Raw genomic sequence first — 24,931 nt, 5'->3', positions numbered from 1 at the left:
CGGATTTACATGGTATTCAGTATTGCACATAGGTATAATTGAATGACACATGTTCAGTGTTAAGAGTGATGAGAGCAGGGCCATAATGCATTTAAATGCACAAATGCAAGTCACCAATAGCTGAGCCCAGGTACATCCACTGCCAAGGGGCCCAGAAAGCTGGGGTTGGCCTTGGTTTTGCTCATACCTGGTGTTTGATTATTCTTTATTTCTGTTTCTTCTTTGCGTGACCTTCGCCTTGCCCTTGTTATAAATTTGGGGTTTGACCTCTGCCTCTTCCTTTTGTAAATACAGTAAGTGTTCTTTTGTTATTATTTTTTACCTTTATTTGCATCTGTAATTATATTTTACTTGTATTTAAGTTGATGTTGAGCTCTGATGTTGCTCTGTTGCTTTCATTTATTCATGTGAACAAGTGTGGGGAGATGCTAACTCGATGCATTACTTTCTGTCCTGTAGTTTGGGTTGGACTAATAAATAGTGGCACAAGTTAATCTTATTTTGTATTACTGTGAATCAGATTAAATGGAGAGTGCCTCCAAAAGTTCCCACTGTGTCCCACAGCTCCTTAATGCATCACAAACTGCACAACACAACTCAGAAGTCCACCTGGCACACATGTTCAGATTGTAAATTCCACTTCAGTGTTGATTTGACTTTTTTGTAGCTACTGCTAATATCATAACCATTAACATTCTCTGGTGTGATGCTAACTGTAGGCACTGCTCTGTCTGAAGCTCTGTTACTCAAGTTAGACTTAAATCTGAGCTTTGTTTTAACACACCACTCTGATCAGGAGCTGATTTAGCTGGAATTATAACAGGTCAGATGACTTGTTCTGTTAAACAAGTACCTCTGAAATAACATCACAAACTCAAGCTAGCTACCATTAGCCAGTGGTTAGTCACTAGCAATTTTTTGTTGTAAATAAAACACCTTAACAGACTTTTGAAAATGTCCTATTTAAATCCATTTAGTATTTTCTCTTGTGTTTTTGGATTATTTAAAATGTTTTTGTCTGTGTTTGCTAATGTGTGCATTGTGTAAATATTCAACATTCTGACATACACATACATCCAAAACCTTGACTTTCAGTCAAAAATTAACATTAATGCTTGGCTTTTTATTATTTTTATTTTGCTACTCAAAATATGAATTATTATTTATTTAAGCCATGTATTTTAAATAACTAGAATAATTATGCAGAGACATTATATTAAGGTGAAAACAGATCCCGCAGAGCTCCTGGACCTTCAAAACTGCCAATACTCTATGCCAGTTTAAAGCATTTAATCAGTGAATTGTCTGGCCTTGTTTCTACAAGATTTTTTCTATAGGTGACCATTTTATTGTTTTTACAGTCACAAAATAGCCACTTCAATATCTACAACAATATCTAAAATTACTCTAGCTATATTTACACCACACTGAAGGAAAAGTGCATGCCATTGTGTCCTTGGGCAAGACAATTCACCCATCTTGCCTGCATACGTGGTGTATGAATGAGCGAATATTGGTGGTCAGAAAGGTTATTGGCAGACTGGCAGTCACATCAGAGTTAGCAAACAAGTGTGTAGAGTGATATAACTTCTTTAAAGGATAGCATAATAATTCAAAACAAATACTTCATGGTAATGGTGTTAGCTTTATGTTGCTCTGACACCTATAAGTGATCTAAATCATAACCAATTTCTACTATAAGGACAATCTTTTTCCCTCCCTTCCTTCCTTTTTTTGGCCAAAAATCCAAGCTGATCCAGCACAGCACAGTAACACAATTATACAAGACAACTGTAATTGGATAACTTTATTTCACTTACATGACAATAATTTCACTATTCAATCACTATTTATTTGTAATCTGTTTTACAAGCATTTAGGCAATTTATAATAAAACTGAATGAATAGTAAATAATTCTCCAGCGAAAACAAAACAAGCTGCGCTCTAACTAACTCTCGATGTCCAGGACACACATAAACAAGGAGGATACATAAAGAGGAGGAGATGACATGTAAGCGCAGAGGTTAGACATGTGCAATGGACACGTGTGAGAGAGAGAGGGGACAGTGACGAGATGACCAGACGGGACCAAGGGTGCACAGTGGGATCGACCTGTCACGCGACTTGGAGGATGGAATCATATTCTAGTGTTGGGTGTCACATACAGGGCTTGGCATAAACTAACAGCTGTGCAATTGATAGAATTTTAATAGATCCACTCGTTTCAAATGGTCAGTGAGCTCAAAATGCTCTGTTCCGCCTTGTGATGTCATTAAGTGGTAGTTTTCAAGTTGACAGCTACGTTTTATGCTTTGTTTAGTAGAGATTGGCAATTCCAGGCCTGAAATAATAATCCAATAAATGTAGAGAAGGTGTATCAGGTTTAAAAAGACAGTGGAGCACTTCCTGTTTTACATAACATCACAAGTGGAACAGCACGTTTTCTGTTTGAGAGAAGAACGCAGCCTAAATATGCAGGATTTGTGAGTTCAACATGTGAATCAAACAAAACAAAACAATAATGGGTATGCTTTTGATGAGGAAACCTAGATCAGAAAATAGTGTTATAAAGGTCTCGTTTGTTCTTTAAATTAAAATTGAAAGCGATAATTATTTGAGAAGAGAATTGAATTGAAAATCATGATCCATCAATACATACCACCAGTTACTAGCCATTGTTTCGTAGGCTTGCAGGGATTATATATGTACTTCTTACTATAAAACAATGAAACTTTGTTAAAGAGGGTGTATTTTACTTCTATGGGGTATTAAGTGCTAACACACAACATATTTAAATCACCATGTTACCTTTTAATGTTTTGAAAATACTATATTTCACCAAAAACAACATTAACATATTTTCTAAATTTCACTTTCTATTTGACATTCTATTCTCCCCTCCCTTTGCACATCGCATAAGGTTTTTCAAGTTATTGTGTACAGTTTTGTATCATACTTCTGTATATTTATAGAGAGTTGTCATGTGGGAGCATGGGTGACGTAGGATTATGGGCTGTGAATTGGACAGAATCTTACAGCCAACAGTAAGAAGGGTTCGATTAGTGCCTAGGAGAGATCACTAAAATATTCAAACATGCCTGGATGACAGCTGAAACCTCCTCAGGCATGTTTTTGATGAGTGAACATTATAATATGGTACAAAGCTTAAAATAATAATAATTGGATTATACAACCTCTTTACCCTTTAAGTTTGTTTTTTTTGCCACAAGGTAATATTTTCAGTTGCTCAATTGCCTTCACCAAGATGCATTCTAAATTTAGACTTAGCAGATATTACTTTTGACCTCATTTCAACTGCTTTTCTCCTTAGTGGGGCAGCAGACAGGGAGTTCAGACTCTGCTTGTTCTCTTTAGATAACAGAATGTGATTTTCAACGATAAATAATAGTTCTCCTTTCTTTTATATTACCATGTGGTCTTGGTTTTGATACTACTTTTATTATATTATATATATATATATATACACACATCTTATTTCCAATACCCCTGACAACACTATTCTAAAGTAGTTGAGATAAATCTAATCCAACATAAATTGCTTGTTCTTGTTTTTCCCCCAATTGAATCCTTAACTTGTCTCAGCTCAGAAAAATATCCAACCTTGAAAGTTAAAAATTCAACCGTCCAAGTGTGCAGTGACTAAATGTGTAATATTCTACCGACATTTGACCCCTGTCTGTAGTTAATGCCAAGCCCGAGTCACATGTATGGTGTGGGTGACGTGTGCAGCCTATAGGAGCAGGCCCTCGTACGCCGGGCCCTCCGTCTCAGGGGACTCCCTCTGCAGGCGCAGGTGCTCCAGTGTGTTCTGGAAGTGCTTGTTGATCTGCTCCGTCTCCTCACTGGCCTCTAGGTTGGGTAGGTCCTCTCGGATCTTCTGGATCAGTTGGTTTAGGACCTGGACAGTCACCTTTAAAGAGAAGAGAAAAACATGCAGCGAAAAAATGAAACATTTGCAACAAGTGGAATGTTTTCAGGTTTTAATAATACATTTTCTTTGTGCAGTCCCAGTTTATTCTCATTTTGGCCAAATGTTTGTTTTTGTGAAGTTGTCATTTTAACAAATTTCACAGTTAGTACATTTAGCCATTTCAGATTTTTTTTTCTTTCAATTTTCAAAACTATTGGAATGATCAGATATTTTGTGTTTAGTTCAGAGTTGTTGTTGCCGTTCTTGTAATCATTTACGTGCTGTTGTTAATGTAATGCTTTTGTATATGACACTTGGTTGCTATGTTGACAAGTTGATGTGAAGATGGCATTCATCAGTTACTGCTCTTAAAGATGCAATCATATCAGTGTAGATATTGTATATTAAAGGCCTTGTACCAGATTTTTCCCATCTATTTGAGCAAAAACTGTTATGCCTCAGTACAGATATATTGTTTAAGCTGAAATAAGTCTGCTGTGTTCTGTGAGCATCTAATTATAAAACATACTTTATTTTTAGACAATCAGGAAGTCCACATTACCATACTAGATGTTGTCTATGGTCACCGAGTTGTGAAATGTGCTTAATAACTCATTGTGGCAAATAATTAAGATGTTCGGAATGTATAAGGTAAGTGAGCAATAACTTTGGACCTCTGCAAACTAGTTATTTTTCACATTTTGAAAATAAAATAAAAATCTGTTGCAGCACATTTAAAGATAATTAAGATACACCATACTTATTTACCATATCATGCAGCCTGAAAGCACAGTCACAAAGTTATACATGTAAATGTCTCACCGCATCATTCTCCCGCTCATAGAAGCACACGTATCTGTTGAGGATTTCAATGAAAAGTTGAACTTGCAGTGACTGGTCCATGCATTGGTTGGCAATTTTCAGGGCTTTTTTCAGACACTCCATCACTCTCTTGCCATCACGGATCTACGAAGGCAAAACAAAAAGTGTAAAACTATTTGGAACAATGGGAATGTAATGATTATCATAATGTGTATATATGATTTTTTTTTTTTTTTTTATTGTGATGATCTAAATGAATCCAAAGATAGAGATATATTTTGTAAAACATGTATTTAAGGGCATGTCTACATGAAATAGCATTTTCTTAACACGCATATGGCAGGTTAGAGTACCAATTTTTCTAAAACATAGTTAACAGCATTGGTGTAATGGTCTTTCCTACTTTTGTAATTTTGGGAAGGTTATAATTTTACTTTCGGATTGGACATGGGCCGCAGATATGGCATACATTAACATTAACATTAACAAAGGCCGAAATCTGTCTAAATTACACAATAGGATTTGGCTGATAAAAATAAACAGCTCATCATTTTGTTGAATCAATGTTTAAACTGGCAGAGAAATGTGTTCCTTCAGTGGAAATTGTCTCATTTTGGAGATGATACAGGTAGAGGCATTCTGCTTTAGAACTCACAGCTATCTCCTGTATTTTACAACATTTCATTTTCTCCTTTTTTCACAAACTGGTGGTAAATTATGATGAATATTCACCTCAGGTACTATTGAACTAAACCAAGTAATTTGAAACAATATATTAATCTGTGAAATGCATCGAGTATTTTTAAATGTACCCAAAGAAAATTTGCTAAAATAGTAATTTAGACCAGTGGTTCAACTGACTTTAAATTCAGCAAATAACTGAACTACAGAGGAAACCACAATTTGTGAAACATTGATAAAACATGTTGATGAATTATAAAGTCCCACCTCCTCTCCGTTCTTGTCGGTGCTGCGTCCAGACCAGAAGAGATGTGCGCAGATGCTGACTGCTCGGCACTGGTCAGGCTTCTTGAGCAGTTTGGAGGCTGCCAGAGCACACTGTGTCCTCAGGGGTTCGTGGTTCTCCTCACTGAAACATCTCATGCGCTCAAACGTCCCAATGATCAGAGTGATGGCTGCCAACTGGGCTTTCGAGTCACTAATCTCATCTTCATAAAGGGAAAAGGCCTAACACAAAAAGTATGGACACAGTTCAAGTGATGACAGGCAAATGTTTTCTATTTCAATTTCAATTTATATAAAATGGTAAAATTGTAAGTAATCTTATATTGGACGTTTCTAACTATTTCTCTTTAAATTAAGGATCTGCACCAATCACAGTCACTCACTCATAAAAATTTCAAACTCTTTTTTATTATTGTTTCTATTACCAAATCGGGCCTTTTCTATTGTACTGAAATACTTTTTTGGACGATTGAATTTCAGTTTCAACACAAACTAATAGCTGGTTCTTTAATGTTACCATGTGGTCTTATAATTGCAAAATGTTGTCCTATTTATATTGTTTGTTTCAGTATCAATGAGAGAGATGGGTATCGATTTTTAACAACCCTAAACAAGCAGGTCAAAATTCCAATCGGTTCATTTAAAGGTGCTCTAAGTAACTTTTCTGGTTAATTGTACCATTTGTATGAAATATTACACAGTATGGCATTACACCATTACACCATTACACCATTACAATGGAGACAAGCAGGTAGCAACACCAAACCAAGTTTCAGGACAAATCTACAGAAGCAACCTAGCTCACAGAAAAAATTGCCATTTTTCATGTATTTTTTAGCAATAATTCACCTGTAATTGAATAAATGCATGTTGGTATCAATACTTGTTCAAATGAGTATCTAGTTTCCTATTCTAGTATTAGTATTGATTAATATATACGTTGACAACCCTATACACAGACACTGGAAGGAGACTTTGGAAGTGTGTCAAGCATCAGATATTCTGTATTTACATATATGGACAAACCTAGCCCATATATGGCAAAAACATGCATGTTCAGTACCTGGGACATAAACTCATACGCCACAGTCTCGTGGTTCTCAAAACCAATCTCCCCTGCTGCTAAGGCCCCCTGCAGGAAGAGTCGGAGAGGCAGCTCTGCAAACTCCGCTTTGATGAGAGCGCTAATGGTCTGGTGAGCGAAGGAAAAGATCTTCTGGCATTTCTTCTCCCACTTGTCGTCCTACCAAAGACAATAGACATGAGTGAACATCTGCGACAGCTCAGCACAGGAGGAGAGAGGTTAAAGTGTATAGGAGTCAAACCGATGAGGAGTTCTCTTTGTATCTGAAGGCCAGCTGGTACGCAGCAAACACCAGAGGAGGGAGTGTGAAGCGGATTCTTTGGTTTCCACCGGCACCAAAGTGTTTCCGCGCTGTGTTCAGAATCTGAGCAAAAGTCACAAACAGAACAAGTTAGTTTATGTATGTTGCATTGTTTTTGGAGGAAACAACATCTCATATCCATTCAGTATTGATAATAATGCATTGGATTTTAGTGCCTTTCATGACACCCAAAGCCACAAATGATTGGCATAAATTGGCAGCCATTGACCTTTCTAGCCACTCACGCACACATCATATTCATACTAGCCAAGGTACATGAAGAGCTTTACCTAAAGACACTACAACAGTAAGTTATTTCTTCCTCACTGTGGCACCTGCTAATCCCAGTGATCTCACATCCCAGTATTATCCAGGCCCAACCCTGCTTAGCTTCATATATTAGAAAAAATTTGACATTTTCAAGGGAGTATCCAGTATAGTGTAGTTATAAATAGGTTGTACTAGAGCAGAATTATGGTCCTGAATTATGCATTAGTAGGGCTTTGTGAACTAATTTTGGACACTTTTGTCTTGGTAGTAGCAAATAACTGCAGTACAATATTGCAATTATTGAGATACCAATATCTGAGGTTGGTTACAGCATAGAGAAGGAGATTTAAGTGCTAAAATGGTATAGGTGAATGGACTTTAATAACGCAGAGGCCACTTCCTGGATTACCACCTACAGACAGAGCAGTCCAATTTAGCATTTTTAGCTCTGGAGAAGACGATGATCGAGCAACTGATGTAACTCACGAGGTACTGCTGGTCGGGGTCCTCTGAGTGTAGCAGATGGATGAAGCGTCCCACCAGACTCTGCTCCTCAGCAAAGTCCTCTGGATCTGGCTCATCTGACGGCTGGTCAGGCTGGTCTTGGATCAGCGTCGACACCAGATTTAAGATGGCGTCCACCTGAAAGTGAATGACAGACAGGACATTATTACAGGAACATAACAGCCCAACTCTGCTGTTCATTCTAAATTCAATATACAATAATTGATTTTAATGAGGTGGTTTATTCTTCACCCTACTCTATTAATGTTTTATGATGACTATTTTTTATAGCACAATTCGTACACTAAGTCATTCAAAGTGCTTTACAGAATAAAAAAGACATTAAAATTATAATACCATCATAAATCATAATAAAACTTGCATTGCCTACTTTTTAAAAATCACCACTAAAATGTCTTCCCTTCTCTATCCCTGACCGTGGCCATTATTACCCACCTGCTCCTGGGCGACGATGGTGGTGTTGTAGTCCAGCGTGTTACTCAGTACGTAGCAGCTCATGTTCTTGCGTGACTCATAGTCAAAGTACTCGAACAGAGGAGGGAAGTGCTTGAGCTGCAGTACGGTCAGGATGTTGTTATAGGAGTCCACCGGAATCTTGAGCAGTCGCATCAGCTCCTTGGACACGGCGCTGCTGGTCGCTATGCTGAGCGACACATAAGAAGAGGACAGTTAGCATAGAGCAAGGAAAGGGCATTTGTTGAAATTTCTTTAAAGAGGCTATATTTTACTTCCAAGGGGTATTACGGTAACTACTAACACATATTTAGATCATTATGTTACCTTTTACCTGCAGTAAAAAAACTACAACAAGCACAAATGAAACAAATTGACTGCACGTACTGTTCCAAGTTGAGTTTGTTGAAGATCTCCACCGTGCTTTCCAACACTTTGTCAACATAGTCCACACGGTCTGGGTAACACTTCATGGCCAGGTTTATGAGGGACACTTGGAGAGATACCACATCCTCTGAGGGCATGTCCTGTCGAGACTGGACACCACAACATCGTCAGTGCAAATTTGACAGGAAAAGGAATACGAAACGTCACATTAAGCTTAATAGCTTTATCAATAGACAGCTAAACCAGCACCCAGCTCATTTGTGTGGAGTATGGTGATTTCAAAACTGATCTATGTTTTTGTTAAAAAGTATGTAACATCAACTTTCACCATATTATGATGGTGTACTGTCAATGGAGTTATTCGATGAAGTGAGCTAAAGCAAAAGCCTGGCCTATTTGGGCATTCCAGGTTTGTCAAATCCTCTGTTCCATCAAAGTGACTAACCAGAGTTGGCACCGAGTTACCCAGTCACAAACCTGGTCAGAACCAGGGTAACTGGCAAGATTATTTTTGGTTTGTTTTCAAGAAAATTAAAGAAACACTTTAATCAAAAGTTTCAGCACGTGCACTCCCCCATCTGTGTTTAATCCACTTGTCTCTGTCTGAATACTGTTTAAAAATGACTTTTGATTTGCACGCACTCATCAAAAAGGCACAAATCATATAAAAGCGATTGGCCATTATTTCATTAAAATGTTCCTGCTGTTGTGAGGGGCAGTGCTTTTGTGCACAGACAGAGTTCTGGCTGTGCACTCCTTCATTATGTCCCAAACCAGACATACATATGCGCTGATTTGATTGGCCAATTCTCCTTACATGCAAATAGTTCCATTACAGCTACAACAGAACTAGCTCCACAGGCAGAAGGCTATCACACATCAGGAAGGGGTCCGGCAACTTCGTTCTCCGCATTAAGTAAGCCACGCACTATGCAACAAGCCTTCTCTTTCTCTGCCCGTGGAGCAATTGGGAGAGGAACAATGAGAGAACGGCAGAGGTGGGGTGAGTCAACAGGAGGGGGTGGGGGGGGACTTGAGTCTTTGCCCTTCTTTCTCAGATCAGAATGAACAGAAAACTTCCGTGCCCCAAATCAAACTATTATCCGTTCCCTTTCTAAATGAATCATATTGCACATAGAAAATGAGCTGCAATAAATTCCTAGTTTATGAGTCTTACCTGAATGACTGTGGCGACTTGTTGGGAGAATATGTCGAAGAGTTTGATCTCCGCTGGAATGCCCGGGCCATCTTCTCGATGAGCAAACAGGGCTAGGCTAAAACAGATTATACGGTTATTAGGAAATGTACCATGAAATCACTATACTATTCACTTTAATGAATGTGTGAACTTATCTACCGATCGATAAGAGCGATGATAATATTCTTGACATTGACATGTTGGTGCAGCTCAGCACATGATCGCAGAAAAGGGTTAAGTGTCTGAAGATGGAACTCATCAGGGAAGACCTAAGGAAGATGCGAACATTAACCAGAACATCACAGAAGGAAACACAGACACAAAGAGGTGATGGGTCGTGGAGCACCAGTGGTCAAGGGCCTATCTACTGCAAGGTTCTAATATAAGGCAGACAAACACTGTAGGACACTGGGTATACCTGATACAATTGTTGATATTTATTGGACTGTATCTGTCTCAACTTGTTTTACACTGCAAACTTAACAGTGAACAGCAATGTATTAGTGTTGACACTCTTCTCTTCTTTACTTTGCCTAAGAGCTGTTGTTTATATATACACACTAAGAAGGTGTACAGAACAAGAGTCGTGCTGACAAGAATTTGTCTGCTGTGATAGTCTATCTCAGTTAAATAAACATTGACATCAACCCCTGTGAATGACAAATATGCAGTATACTTGGAGACAATATTGGGAAGAACCAGAACCAGAAGATATTCATGCAAACACACAGACTGTTTTCCAGTCCTGTCATACCTGAATGATACACTCCATCAGATACTCCTGCGCTAAGGAATCTCTGCAGTTGACCACCTGCTCCAAAACACCAGACAGAACAATCTGTGGAGCAAACCTGTGTCAGAGATCTTGGCAGATTTTTTAACTTGAAAAGGCAATTGCTAATATGGAATAGTGATGATCCAACAAACCTGTTTGTACTTCTCTACATTGACGCCCTCCAGCTGGCTCAGGCGCACCAGGTTGGTTCCAACCAGAATCCTGAGTTCTTGCCGTTCCTTCTCCCTCTTCTCTCGGTCTCGGCTGTGTCCCTGATGCTGCATTCTGACCCATAATTTATTCATCTCCGCAAAGTTCAGGAGGACAAAGTCAACAGAGTCAGTAATGTCCCCAGTCATCTCCTCTGAGCCCCTGGGAAATAAAGCACCTTTGTAAGAATTCATTATATTATATATATATACAAGTGGTGCGGTCATCCATACTCTAACTGCTCCCCATCATCAGGCAGAATGTTCCGGGTGCACTGCAGGAGATAGTTCCTGAGGAACAGGCCTCTCAGAGGGTGCTGTACCCCTCGACACATCTCCACCAGGTCCTTCAGGATGTCCTTCCGAGACTGAGGGAAGGAGCGCACATAAACCACACCCACTGTGATCAGAAGGTATCTGCAACGGTCAATAGTGTGTTAACAAAGGGAATATGTGCACAATACATGTCACTTTATTTGAATTTTATAGTAGACTACAGAAACATAACCAGAGACAGCACTGACTCACAGCCTGGGAATGATGTTGCCTGCGTACTGCACCAGCTCATACAGATCGGCCACCTTACGCCCTTTGGCAAACTCATCAGTGAGATACACCTCCAGGTAGTGGAGCTCATCTGAGATGGCCATGTCTGGAAAGCCGCAGTTAAGAAATGTCAATCCAAAACACTTCACCCTTTGGATGAAAATACAGAATCTGTGTGCATCATTCATGACCCTGTAGAGCAGCAGAACTTAAGGATACAGAGCTCATAATAGCTCTTTGGAGAAAGCATCGACGTCCTCAGTTCACCCAGCATGTTAGAGGCATGCTTCAGCGCATCCATCAGTTTGTTCTTGTCCTGTAAAGACAAACCATTTACACCAAACAGTAACAGCACCATGCTACAGCTTTAATTTAGTGACTAATCCAAGTGTATTTTTATTGAAGTGGTAGAGTAACAAGCTTGATAGTGGTATTATTTGAAGACCACTGACTTAAGTTCCTAGCCCATCTAGACTTAATCATAGTGCACTGGGTTTCAAACTCTGCATTTTGCTTCACTTCACTGGAAATGAAAACATTTACTCTTTGGAAAGGGCCTTGAGATTTTAGTAATGTATCATTTACCAGGCATCTTTTCATCTGGAAGGACTGGACCTTGACAGCTTGCACGGCCTCATCCAGGAGCTTCTCCTGCTCATCCTGAGGGGACTGTGTGGTGGGCTGCAGCAGACAAACACAGACACAACCATCATCATAAAAAAAACAACAAACACTAAATTACTGAAGGCATCTTGAAAAGACCTGGCTGAAGTGAACTCACTCCCAAATGTACACAAATATATTATGCCGTACACAATAATGGAAATGTATAGATTATTCTAGATGTAACACATAGATGGATAATGTTACATCTATAGCAATGACTCTTTGCACAAATGGAAGTCAATGATGAATACTTACAGGAGAGACCACGTTTCTTCAGGAGAAAATAAAGATTAAAGTGAACTATCTGTTAGGATTTTTTTGGATCTATAACCTCTCCCCTATATGCTGCTTTCCAAAAACTGAGGTCACACCATGCTCCATTACTACTGCAGTTTGAAACAAATTCACTAACTAATCATTATATATGCATATTATAAGACGGAATAACAATCTATTAATTAGTGATAGAGGCTGAACATATATTTAGCAAATAGTTTAGTGTGGCAAACACCCCAAAACGTACGTAACTTCTGCACGTGACTGATCTAGACCTATATTTTCTTGACACTTGACAAATGTATGATCGACCGTACTACAGACTCCGCCCTGTTTGCGCTCTACAATCATTCATAATCATAATTGAGAAGCATGTACGTACTGTGCATAGGCCAATATGTCAGAAAACATTACACCAGGATGACAATCTGCTAACATCACACAAAATACAGTACAAGTTGAAGGCTGGGTCTGTTTGGCTAATGGCTAACACATCCAAGCTAACAACTCTTCGTGCACTCATTCCTTCATAACGTTGCACGATTCGTATCACATATAAAAAACAGTAAACGCTTGATATAAGACTGACAGCTTTAGTCGCAGCAACGTGACCAAATAAACCAAAGTAGCGCAGAGTTTTTGACATTTAAGGAAGTAGCCAGTGTTTAGCATAGCGGCTGTCAAAGTGGAGTGAGAACAGATGTTGGTGCGGACAAGGAAATAAAGATGCCCGCACGATCGGTTGCGTTAGAATAGAAATAGGTAACCATGGTAATCCATTCTTGTAGTGTTGTTAAAGCATCTTACCATAATCACAAGTGGAGATGTAGCAGCAGTGCAGTAGAATTTTCTGTCATGTGACCTGGTTTGGCACAACTACAGCATCTCAGGGAACAGTCGCTTCCTTTTCCTCTGCCAGATCTGACCCACTAGCGCCCCTCAGCGTGCATAAGAGGAACTGCACAGGAGATCAAAAAAGTAGTATGTTGCTTAATTATTGATGGGTTTCGGTTTGGCATCTCATATTAACGTTCAGGTTTTGTACTTTTAAATATGGTCAAAGACAAATTCTGTATTTAAGTGATCAGGTTCAGCATTTGTGCCATTTTCTGGGGATATTTCTTATGTAATCAATACACCACAGTTTACAGGAATATAGTTGCTTGCACCTGCCCTATCACCTCATTCTACAGTGTTCTGTGGTTCTGAAGCTTCTCACACCACGGCTCACTCTAAATCAGTACTATACCACTTTAAACTGGACCAAATCAGGACTAAAATCAAGGTTATTTTGAGGAAGAGACTACATATCACAGTTTGAGAAATCTGATATGTCAAGAGGTTGGATTAACAAACAGCATTAATTACCGCACTTGCAAGTTGTCAGATTTACAGATGTCAAAATCTCACATGGAGGATGCATTAGGAAGGCACGGTTATAGAAAGAAAATCAATTTCTACCTTAAAATTCTTCAACCTTCCACTTCGAGTAACACTCTAGTTCAGACACTAATGGCCGCAGGTTATGACAGTTCATGAAACATAACAACATAAATAAGTTTAATATAAAAATCCAACACAAGAATGTTTAAATTGCCTATTTAGTGCAAAACATTCAGCTGGTAGCATATGATAGGCAACAGCGCAGTGTTGGAAAGATGTTCACTAGGGCTGAAAGATTAGGGGAAAATATCTAACAATCGCTTCAAAGTTCACATTTTAACTGTGTCCAGAAGAAATGACAAAAAGACTGAAATATTATCTGACAAACTAATACAAGAATGACATTTCAGAACATGTTTGTACAGATATAAACTATAGGGTTAGCAGTTTTTATGCAGAGTAAACAATATTTATTATGGTAGTTCAAAAACTGAAGCCATTGTGATTTGCTAATTGAATCCATTCAAATTATGTGATTTCGACCTGAATCTTGCAGCCCTAATGTTCACCTAATATTCTCAATCACATTTGGAGAAATCAAAATCAGGGTGCGGCTTCAGAGAATAAGCAGCGTATTTGGTTGTTGATGAAGATTTATCAGTGGTCTTCCTGTTTTAGATTCAGTTGGGCACATTTCACCAGCTCTTTAATGTCAAGTAAAATAAACAGTTGTTGATGAAATGCCTTGTAGAGCAGGATGAATCCATGTTGGTGAAATAAATATTCCAAAACATCAAAGGAGTTACGTAGGTCTTGTAGTGACATTTATTTTGTGTTCACTATTATCATCGTTTGGCTGTAGTGTCCTTCCACTGACAAACAGGCCATGGGCAGGCTGACCATAGGGGGACTTGACGCTCTGGTGCAGGTAACCGTTATAAAAGTCTGCAGCGGTCAAGCGCTTTTTCAGCAGCACAGATCGGAATCCAACCCAGCCATCCTGGACAAAACAGAATACAGAAATAGGTTTGAGGTGAAACTGCACACAAAAGATGGTTTAACAACACAGAGAGGGTACAAGCTTTGCAATCAAGCTAGCTGTATGTATAGCATACTGAAATTATGTTCTACTGATACAATTTTTCTTTTGCATTCTTTATTTATACTGGGCAAGGGATAAGTAAGCACCATGGCTTGTGGTTCAGACAATTGATTTGATTCAAATAAATCCAGTAAAGGTGCACAGATCTTTTAAAAGCTTACAAAGACTGGGTGGTCTGAATAGAACGGTTTCAACAATTTACATATTGTAAAAAGAACATTAAAAACTGTACATATACTTACAAACAAAGAAAGTGATATGGGACATAAAATGGGTTTGACTGACCTTACAGCGAACACTGAGAATATTAGACTCTTTCAGATAGAACACAGATCCAGGAAGTAGTTTTCCACTTCCATCTGCAAATATAAGCAAAGAGACAATCCATTGAACATCAATAGACACACATTAACTTAGTATCAAATAATGACTCCAACATTTTCAAAACTGTGAAAACTTTATTTTAATAGTGCACACCTTCAGATTTAGCATGTTTTAATATCTTCTAGATGCAACTTACCTGGCACCACATTGTGACACCTTCCCACATAATCTAATAGTTTGACTGTCCTTCCCATCCATAGTGTTCGCAAAGGGATCTGAGGAAGACAACATTGTATCACAATACTGTTATCTATTTAAATTTGGCAAATTTTGGACAAACCCTCTTACCCGCGACCCAATAGCACGAGACAGGCAGTCGATGCTCTCAGTGGTCTGCTCCTCCCACACCAGCCAGCTCAAAGATTTGTTGATTTTTGGGGCTGACAAAGAGAAGGTATTGAAATATTAAAGCTCTGTATGTTGCAAAAAAGAGGACAATGTATGTTTGTATTGATATCGAGGTCAACTTACCAAATGTTGTGCCCATCGTATTCTGCTCCTTCTTATTTTGTAGTTTTTCACACAAGTTCTTCAGTGTGTCTATAAGCTAGTCACAAAAACATCCTATGAATGGAGAGTTTAAAATGTACCCAATATGTTCCCAAATTTTACTATGCCTTTCTATTGTAAGGCACAACAACTATTGAATTTTTCTTACTTATGCCCATAACAATAGTAAACCAATTGGCAAATCATCCATGAACCAAAAATAAGGTTGAATATTGACTTACCATCTCTGCTCCTTTAACAGCTAGAACTTCCCCGAGCTCATCTGACGTGAGTTTCTTTTGGATGTGATAAACTTCCTGGCTGAGGATGGGGCCTACGTCAAACCTGGAGCACAGTTACGTATCAGTGAGAGTGTTTAAGGAATATTCTATAGAAATCCACATCTTTTACGGACCTGTGAGGACGGATCTGCATCACTGTGACCCCCGTGACCTCATCTCCCTGCATGATAGTGTGGAAGATGGGTGCTGGGCCTCGCCAACGTGGGAGCAGGCTTGGGTGCACATTCAGAATCCCACTGCAACCATTCACAAAATGACAAAATATAAGATTGAACATCGAACCATGGATTATTGAGATTGGGATCACATTTGCAAGTTTATGCTTATAAATTAAGATTCAATAAGCAGTACAAATGTTCAAAACACAGACGAAGACAGAAGTGCTAAAACTGATACAAGAATTACATGCATTTCACAATATGTAGTAGTCTAAAGTTGAAGGGTTAGCAGGTTTATGCAGAATAAGACTCTATGTAGGCCGAATTTGTTCTAAAGTAAAGGACATAAAGGAAATAGCAATAATAGCGTTTGAAAATTGCCAAATGAGACAATAATAAATGCAATTTAGATTTAATTGTGATTTCTAATAGCAATTAAGAAATACTTTGATCTTTTGGATGTTTAGAGTATTTCTCCATTTAGGGTCAATGTGTAAGTAGTTTATTTTATTGAAACTAGTTGATGACAGGTGAGTACTATATAAATTTAAAACGCACAATTACTCACAATGGAAACTTGCTGATGAGTTTTTGTGGAAGCAAACAGCCAAAGGACACCACGACACCCACATCAAACTGCCTGTGGCTGATGTCTGGGGGCCAGCTGTGCACTGGGAGAGAATTCTGATGGGCGAACCTTTTCACCGGGACATCTCCCGATAGAGCCACCACTTCAAGAGTCTGTACGACAGGGTCATCGGATTTTCTGAAACACAGACAACATAATCTGTTCAACATTACAATCAGTTTAAATTCAGAGGAAGTGACGGCAGTGGACAAATAAACAATGGAGACTGAAGACATACACTCTGCATTGGGATACGGTTACAAAGTTTAAATTATAATTTGATCTCTATGATGATGTGTCATTTTGGACACAGCATCACATCTTGATTCATTATTTTTCTATTTTAGTCGCAAACACAGACTCTTTTTCCCAATTTCTCCTCTTATTCCTCAGCATCTGTAAGCCTCTGATTGGCTGTTGGATTTAACCAGTCACAGTGAAGAGTCAAGTTTCAGAAGATTACTTTATTTACCTCTTAAAAGCAATGGTGACAAATGTGAAGTGTACCTAATACATACTCCTCTCATGGTGGTCACCCCACATCACACTGAAAATGTGACACTGCTCAAAAAATTATGAAAGTTCATGTTGCCCACTGGAACAGGAGCAGCACTCTGAAGAGACTACATGTGTGTACAATCTGTAGTGTCATCAGTGTAGGAGAAGAGTCAGAGCAGTACCTACTGGTCGAGAGCACTTTGAGTGACTCCACTGCGAAGTGGTCAGTGCCGAAAAACAGCACGTTCCAGGGGGGTTTGGCCGACGGTGTGTCAACTTTTCCCAGGCACAGATACTCTCTCCCGAGGCACAGGGGACGCCACTGCTGGAGCTGGCTCCGGAGGAGTTTGACAGCTCTGCCCCAGGTCACCCACATGGCTCCTGCTCAAGTGCGTGGTCTGATCGTGTCAGCGCATGGCCGCGGTGTCTCCTGAAGAATGTCAGAGCCACTCCAGAAACCTATATGATCTCACGTCTGTAAAAGTCAAAATACACCCATGTCAGTGATGCGCAGCGCCATGTTGGACTGCGGCTCTTCTTCTTTTCTTCCAAACGATCGACTGTAACGTAGATATATTATGTCGCCATCTACTGGGCAGGAGCAATGTTTCATTATTCATTGAATTTGTCCTCATAATAGTCGTGCGTCTGCGCTTCTATCCATATGCATACAGTTAAATGCCGTAAAAAGAACAGGTTCACGCTAGTAGGACTCGATTCTGCATTGTAAAGTAACTTTTATTCACATTTCACGATTCCAGACTAAACCGGAGGTACTGTCCCTTTAAGACACGTTTTGCGACAGCGGTGTTTTTACGACAGTCCCGCTTCTTGACGTCCTGACAACAACATGGCTCAAGTGGCGGACTGTTCAGGCTCAGAGAGTGTTTCAGGGGAAAATGCTCAAGCTTCGGCCGCGGAGGAAGGCAGCGCAACACCGGGGACAGGGGGACAGGACAACCCGGTGTGTCTGATCGTCCTGGGCATGGCAGGGTCCGGGAAAACCACGTTCGTTCAGGTAATGGAGATCTGCCAGGGGCTCGTGAAGTGGAAGAGAGCAATGTCAGACATGCATAAATCACTTTCTTAAATATTCAGAATTAAATGAAATAAAACTAGATGGGACCTAATCCTGTGACCCAGGCTAAATTATGAAATAAGGGTGTTCTAGGTTGTCCATTATTGGTCCCACAGGACTGGTTATCCTGTATTGTCGTGAAAATATCTGTATATAGGCGTAGTATGTATAATACTTTTATGATCATACAGTAATCGGTGTCTTTGCTTGTTGTTGTTCTTCAGAGGCTGACAGCTCATCTCCACTCTCAGAAAGCTCCACCATATGTCATCAATCTGGACCCTGCTGTACATGAAGTGCCATTCCCGGCTAACATCGGTGAGGAGAAACTCAACCCAACACATTGTACATCTATTACTATTAAATGATTTGCCTATGAACATGCTAACAAATGCAAATAGGCACTTGACCAACACTTATTCTTTGACTTATTTAAAATGTATTAATTTAGCTTAGTTAAAAAAAAATGAAACCAGTAACATATTATATAGACAAAAAAGCATGAATATTAATGCAGTGTTTTGTGTGTATAGACATCAGAGACACAGTCAACTACAAAGAGGTGATGAAGCAGTACGGCCTTGGACCAAATGGGGGCATTGTCACATCTCTCAACCTGTTCGCCACAAGGTTTGATCAGGTGAAATATCCCATATGAAATTCACCTCAACTCTTGTCTAGAGTGCACCAGTGTACACAGATACTGAAGGCAAGGCAGGTGTTTTGTATAAAGACAAACAGGGGAAATAGGCAAATAGCTCAATTGTGGAGTCCCTGGTTATACAGCCATATAAGGCAATGTACTTAAAACATTTTATGGTCATTCTGAATGTGATTTTGACTGTTGTTTTCTTGTTCAGGTCATGCAGTTCATCGAGAAGAAAAAACATAACCACAGGTGAGCACACAGGCACTTTGAGAGGGGCCTTCTTGGGTGAAAACCCCTGCAGGCATCCATGATGCATCTGCCAATAATAGCAGCATAGTAGTAACAGTAGTATTTAAGAATACATTGATGCCTTTCAGATTTACCTTTTCATCCATCCATCATTTTCACTTTATCCGGAGCCCAGGAAACTCTAACTAGAAATGCCCACATTTCTGTGGGATATCCTAAAGCGTTTCTAGGCCAGCCAAGAGAAATACTCCCTCTATGTCCTGGGTCTTCCCCAGGGCCTCCTCCCAGTGCCCAGAGCATCTCCCTAGGGAGATGTCCAGGAATCACCCGGAACATTTGCATGAGCCATCTCAGCTGGCTCCTGGCAGCAGCTCTACACAAAGCTCCCTATCTCTAAGCAAGCGAAGAGCCACTCTGTGGAGGTGATAGCCACCCACGTTCGTGTTGATCAGTTAGACAAAGAGCAGTTCAGTATAACCTTAAGTTTTAACCTAAATTTTATAAAGAGAATTGTGAGATCACTCCTCCCTTGAACCAGGCCTGGGGTTGGGGCTTGTATGTGAACGTCAACTTCAAAACTCGTTGTGGTCCACTGTCTCTTTGTTAAGGGTTTAAATTCTATGTTACAGTGAATTTCAACAGAGAAATGTGATGTTGCTGCTCTGATCTATTATTAAAATGTGGTGACCTTTGCCCTCTACAGATTTGTGTTGATCGACACACCAGGTCAGATAGAAGTGTTCACATGGTCAGCGTCTGGCACTATCATCACAGAGGCTCTGGTAAGTGCATTTTTAAGATTAATCAGGTCATGTGGCAAAGAGAAAAAAAAGTGTTGGTCCCTTTTGTACATGAAAATGATAACAATTTATCAAAATTAAAATGGCCCAAGTTTTACTGCAAAGGCAAATATTTAGTGACTATTTTTTGTATTTACTAAATCATTTCTTAGTAGTATTAGAGAGTCTGTGTCATAGTTGTAAAATATGCTTACTTTGTACTGTGCCACCCTGGCACAAGTGACTCCAGTTAGATATTTTGAATTTTCCTTTATTATTAAGCCTTTAATGATGATCGGATGTACCTTATGTGTTTTATATGTCTCCAGGCTTCCTCCTTCCCTTGTGTGGTGGTCTATGTCATGGACACGTCTCGCTGTGTCAGCCCCGTCACATTTATGTCTAACATGCTGTATGCCTGCAGGTATGGACTGTCCTATGCAGACTTCCTCCCCTTAATTAAGCAATAGTATATTCAAACATGATGGAGCAAGTTTCTATCAGGCGTATGTATCTCATGGATCTGCTTAAATACTTTAAATATATAATTCTTATTATTCTTTCAAGCCTCTCAAGGGAACAGTTTCACAAGATTAGTTTTGCTAGATGCCCCCTGACCCTTATAGCTGTTGTTTCCATGCCCAACAATGTGTGGAAAAATAATGTTGTGAAGACTAAAATGATTTTTGAGAGCAGTCAATTTTCACTTGGGAAGTAGTTTGAGGTTTCTCCAAATGTAAAAGTATGCATCAGCACCAGGTCACTTCTTCACATGGAAGTGCTTTATGAACTTAAAAAATAACAATTAGTATTTTGCTTCTGTGAAAATGTTGAGAGCCACAGATACTGATAATTCCAGTATGTCCAGCAGAGGGCCCCATTTGAAAGGTTTTCTACATCGTTCCAGGGATGATTTAAGCACTGTCAGTATTTCGTAGAAGGTGCAGTACAATATAACACCTCTCTTGTCTTTCTCACAGTATCCTCTACAAGACGAGACTACCCTTCATTGTGGTTCTGAATAAGGTGAGTTCCTAAGTTTTGCACGTTGTCTTTCTTCAGTTATCAATTTAAAATGAAAAAGTTGGTATTTGTAATATAATTATACAATAGGCATATAGTAGTTAATAATCCTAACCAGACCCAGGTCTGAACTGCTTTGTTGCATTCCACTTTGCAGACAGATATTATCGACCACAGCTTTGCAGTGGAGTGGATGCAGGACTTTGAGGTTTTCCAGGATGCTCTGAACCAGGAGACCTCCTATGTGAGCAACCTGACCCGCTCCATGAGTCTGGTCTTGGATGAGTTCTACACCAACCTCAGGGTAGGCTCTTCAGTATGCCCCACTGCAGGTCCCTCAGCCCCCTCTCTTTGTGGTTTCTCCTGATCCCGTGTGTTTACAGGTAGTGGGGGTGTCCGCAGTCACAGGCAGTGGTCTGGAGCAGCTCTTTGTCCAAGTGGAGGAGGCGGCCAAAGAGTATGAGAGGTTAGATCACTCTTTCACATAAAACTTGTTATTAAGGAACTGGAATTGACTCAAGATGGACACATAAGAATTAGAGCTGTAAACATTTAGTCGTTTAGTCAATTAATCGGTCTGCATCTTTGTCAACTATTTATTTTATTATTCAGAGTTTAAGGATTTATATGAGACAACAGATTGGACTGTGCAGTTGTCTTGCGAGTGCAGTTTTGGGTCAGATACATCAAATCAACAGATCATGATAGTTTTGATCAATAGTTTTAGCAACCACTTCCATGTCAAAGCGGTACACTTGATCAATAAGCTCCAGCCCTATCAGTGCTCTTAACGGTGGTGAGGTGTCGCGCAAATGTCAGGAGGTCAAATATAAGCATAAAACTTAGCTCATAATATGCGCCCTGTGCACGCAGCCTGTTGACCCTGCTTTGACTGCTTGGCACACACAGCATCAGATAATTTCCGCGTTTACAGACGGAGAAGAAGCTGTGGGGATGATTTCGACAGCATGCACTGGTGACACATGGTCCACATGCACACACTACACTGCATAATCTGTCATATAATTTAACTAAACGTTACAGAACACAGACTCCACAAGCATCACTTCTTTTGCCTGTATTGTGAAATAAATCTGGCCACTGCAATGTAACCTAGATATTAATAAAAAATTAAAAAAAACATTTCAATTAGATTGTATTAGTTAATCGGCTAAAATTATTTTTATTTGAAAGATGAAAAATGCCTAAATGAGTAGAGAAATGAATTGTATAAATTATGATGATAAATTATGATATTATGATGTAAGTAGAGTAGAGTACTGTTAAAATACAGAATGTAGTAATATGGTTAGATCCATTTAGACATACAAGGCTGATTATCTTGGCCTAAATGAAACAAAAACATGTACAACACAAACAATGTTTAATGCCTTTGATTTTATTAGCTTTTTCTATGGGAAGGGAAATTAAACTACTGTGTATTGTCTTCCTCAGAGAGTACCGCCCTGAGTACGAGCGGCTGCGCACAGAGCTGGTGAGCATCTGGAGTTTGTCAATAGTTATTGTTGTTTGCTGTGTTTTGTCCTCGCTGTCCTTTATGTTCCATGTCCTCACTGTACTTTGTCTGTTGTCTCTCACTGTGCAACACTGACTGTCCTCTGTCTTTTGTCCAGGCCCAGGCTCAGAGCAAGAAGCAGCAGGAGCAGCTGGAGCGCCTCCGGAAGGATCTGGGAGAGGTCAAAGTCACTCCAGCAGCCCCCACAGGTAACAGTCTTCTACACAAGCACAGCTAAACACATTCTGGGCTGGGATGTCAATGTGGTGTAAAACTGTAGACAGATGACATTTTCAGTGTTTTCTTCACTGTTCTCCCTGACTGTGACTGTACTGCAGAAGACGCAGACATGGCTGGTCCCAGTGACCTGATCCTGACCCGAGGGCACTGTGAGGAGGATGAAGAGGAGCCACTGGACAGTGACACAGATGACCTGGACCACACTGGTGAGACCCTCACCATATGCCCTACTCACCTGTTGGGTTTTACTGACAGAGGATTGGCTGTTGAACTCCATTAAAAAGACCCAAGCTAATCATTGAGAATTTTAAACTATTGAATTGGAAAAAAAATATGATTGCACAGCAGGACTTTTCATGCTATTTGGGACATTACATTGACTTACTCTCATTTCCTAGACTGATCATGACATTAACCAAAGTCACTACGCACCTACTTAACGTAAACCATAACCTGAATCTATTTTAACTCATATCTGAACTTTAAATCAGATATATGATATATTAATCAATTTATGGAGCTGTCAGATTATCAAATTATACAAAAAATCTGCAAACCAAAAAGGCAAAAACAAAAATGGAAGAGAAAAGATTTTGTCTTTGTCTTTCAAACAGTTACTGTAAAATCCATTGATTAACTGACACGTCACCTGGTGTTTTTCAATGATCAGATTTCGCTTGTGCTGTAAATACACACCAAAAATCTGACCTAATTATTCCGTTATCTGTTTATCCTAGTTGTGTGATTTTTTTTTACTTGCTAACATCTTGTTTCACAGCCACTGAAGAAAGCAAGGAGACCGAATCCTTTGGAAACTTCTTGAAGAATAGGATGGAGGTGGTGCAAGGGCGAAACAAAAAGTGTGCTCCACCGGACAGTTAGTGAGACGTCTGCCGCTGTGTCCATCTGTCCTCTCAGTCTGGCCACACACGCGGAGGAATACATGGAAGTTTGTAATCCTGCTGAACTGGTGATTGCTACTCCTCAAGCTCAGACAGCTTTTATATTAGCCACAAAAGATTCTATTTTTGCATTTGTAAAAGTCTTATTTGTGTTTTTGTTTTGATTGGTCCATGACTGACCCCCTGCCCTTATACCAAGTTTCGCAACTCCACTTACAGCACAATATGAGTAATGCACTATTGGTTGGGATGCATGAGGTCTTTGTGGGACTCGTTATCAAGGAGGACTGCATATCTATACTCTAATAAATATTACTTGTGTTTTACATTGTGTAATTATTTATTATTAAAGTCCCCATTTGTGCTCTATAGGAGTAATCTAAAGGTGCTTTTTTGTGAATGGTTATCCTTGCTCCAACATCCAGTCTCCCAACTTCCCATGCTCATATTTACTGTACTGTGCTTCACAGTTTTCCACATTCATGTAAAGCCACTTGCTTATCGCCACGGAGATGTTATTACTTTGCTGGAATGTCCCACAGTATTGTATATATCTTGCATTTATTAAAGGTGTTTTTATTTCTAAAATACCTTGAAAAACATAGTCTTGTCTGTAACTTGGCCTTTTGGAGTTGAAACAAATGTAACGCCATACTGAGGTATATTCTATGCAATGCAGTATTATTGCCATGGAGACAACCGGGGGGTAGACCCTCTGCACCTTTAAGCAGAAATTAATTAGTTTCTATGGGAGTTACTCTACTGCTACTATTAATAAAGCATCTAATAATACCAAATCCCACTAAAGTGCAGTTATTTTCATAGTTTAAAGGACTAAGCACTAATTAACTTTTCTGGTGGTGATAAGAAATCCCTTGGAAAAAGCGTACATCTCACTGTGAGCAGACTTGCCTCTCCACAGATTTGACCTGTAACTTGGCATGGTAGTGACTTGGTGGCATCTGCTGCAATAACTCCATGGAGACCAGCAGTTGATATATCCTCCAGAAAAGTTACACACTGCACCTTTTGTTAGACTGCCTCCATTATTCTGAGTGAGAAATCGTGACACTAAATGCTGGCTTTTCTTTGGCATGCCAATACTGCTGTTATTTTGTTTTTGCAAATTCCAACCCTGCTT

The 24,931-nt window shown here is 39.6% G+C and overlaps 3 protein-coding genes across 3 annotated transcripts; 1 reads left to right on the top strand and 2 right to left on the bottom strand.

The window, feature by feature from the left end:
• Positions 1-1,796: 1,796 nt before the first annotated feature.
• On the bottom strand, positions 1,797-13,347 carry vps35 (VPS35 retromer complex component). Its single transcript, XM_033985445.2, has 17 exons — positions 13,218-13,347; positions 12,054-12,149; positions 11,688-11,784; positions 11,451-11,574; positions 11,157-11,339; positions 10,866-11,085; positions 10,693-10,776; positions 10,098-10,207; positions 9,918-10,014; positions 8,741-8,889; positions 8,336-8,543; positions 7,862-8,017; positions 7,046-7,168; positions 6,784-6,963; positions 5,703-5,942; positions 4,755-4,898; positions 1,797-3,932 (listed from the first exon to the last, which is right to left on the bottom strand). The coding sequence occupies exons 1-17, from the start codon at positions 13,218-13,220 to the stop codon at positions 3,753-3,755; spliced, it is 2,394 nt and encodes a 797-aa protein (XP_033841336.1). The 5' UTR covers positions 13,221-13,347; the 3' UTR covers positions 1,797-3,752.
• A 600-nt stretch (positions 13,348-13,947) lies between these two features.
• mtfmt (mitochondrial methionyl-tRNA formyltransferase) lies at positions 13,948-17,904 on the bottom strand. The gene is made up of 9 exons (XM_033987855.2): positions 17,537-17,904; positions 16,797-16,994; positions 16,184-16,306; positions 16,011-16,113; positions 15,751-15,826; positions 15,568-15,659; positions 15,416-15,494; positions 15,181-15,254; positions 13,948-14,793 (listed from the first exon to the last, which is right to left on the bottom strand). Exons 1-9 carry the CDS (start codon positions 17,728-17,730, stop codon positions 14,596-14,598), a joined length of 1,137 nt encoding a protein of 378 aa, XP_033843746.1. The 5' UTR covers positions 17,731-17,904; the 3' UTR covers positions 13,948-14,595.
• A 265-nt stretch (positions 17,905-18,169) lies between these two features.
• On the top strand, positions 18,170-24,591 carry gpn1 (GPN-loop GTPase 1). Its single transcript, XM_033991660.2, has 13 exons — positions 18,170-18,372; positions 18,657-18,750; positions 18,966-19,072; positions 19,293-19,330; positions 20,034-20,112; positions 20,439-20,533; positions 21,090-21,135; positions 21,290-21,436; positions 21,516-21,598; positions 22,588-22,627; positions 22,767-22,857; positions 22,987-23,094; positions 23,667-24,591. Exons 1-13 carry the CDS (start codon positions 18,205-18,207, stop codon positions 23,768-23,770), a joined length of 1,200 nt encoding a protein of 399 aa, XP_033847551.1. The 5' UTR covers positions 18,170-18,204; the 3' UTR covers positions 23,771-24,591.
• Positions 24,592-24,931: the final 340 nt, after the last annotated feature.

The sequence above is a fragment of the Periophthalmus magnuspinnatus genome, chromosome 3, assembly GCF_009829125.3.
Source record: "Periophthalmus magnuspinnatus isolate fPerMag1 chromosome 3, fPerMag1.2.pri, whole genome shotgun sequence".
Lineage (NCBI taxonomy): Eukaryota > Metazoa > Chordata > Actinopteri > Gobiiformes > Gobiidae > Periophthalmus > Periophthalmus magnuspinnatus.
This window is presented reverse-complemented; position numbering and strand designations above follow the sequence as displayed.

What these genes read in the sequence shown, in the direction of transcription:
- vps35 (XM_033985445.2), bottom strand. An exon ending in TGATGGAGTGTATCATTCAG is followed by an intron (nt 10,208 to 10,692) that starts GTATGACAGGAC and finishes CATCTTCCTTAG; the next exon opens with GTCTTCCCTGATGAGTTCCA. An exon ending in CCATCGTCGCCCAGGAGCAG is followed by an intron (nt 8,018 to 8,335) that starts GTGGGTAATAAT and finishes ATTCACTTTCAG; the next exon opens with GTGGACGCCATCTTAAATCT.
- mtfmt (XM_033987855.2), bottom strand. Translation starts at nt 17,730, where the DNA reads ATGTGGGTGACCTGGGGCAGAGCTGTCAAACTCCTCCGGAGCCAGCTC. An exon ending in CTCATCAGCAAGTTTCCATT is followed by an intron (nt 16,307 to 16,796) that starts GTGAGTAATTGT and finishes GAATGGTTGCAG; the next exon opens with TGGGATTCTGAATGTGCACC. An exon ending in CTCGTGCTATTGGGTCGCGG is followed by an intron (nt 15,495 to 15,567) that starts GTAAGAGGGTTT and finishes TGTCTTCCTCAG; the next exon opens with ATCCCTTTGCGAACACTATG.
- gpn1 (XM_033991660.2), top strand. Translation starts at nt 18,205, where the DNA reads ATGGCTCAAGTGGCGGACTGTTCAGGCTCAGAGAGTGTTTCAGGGGAA. An exon ending in CTATCATCACAGAGGCTCTG is followed by an intron (nt 20,113 to 20,438) that starts GTAAGTGCATTT and finishes ATATGTCTCCAG; the next exon opens with GCTTCCTCCTTCCCTTGTGT. An exon ending in AACATGCTGTATGCCTGCAG is followed by an intron (nt 20,534 to 21,089) that starts GTATGGACTGTC and finishes TCTTTCTCACAG; the next exon opens with TATCCTCTACAAGACGAGAC.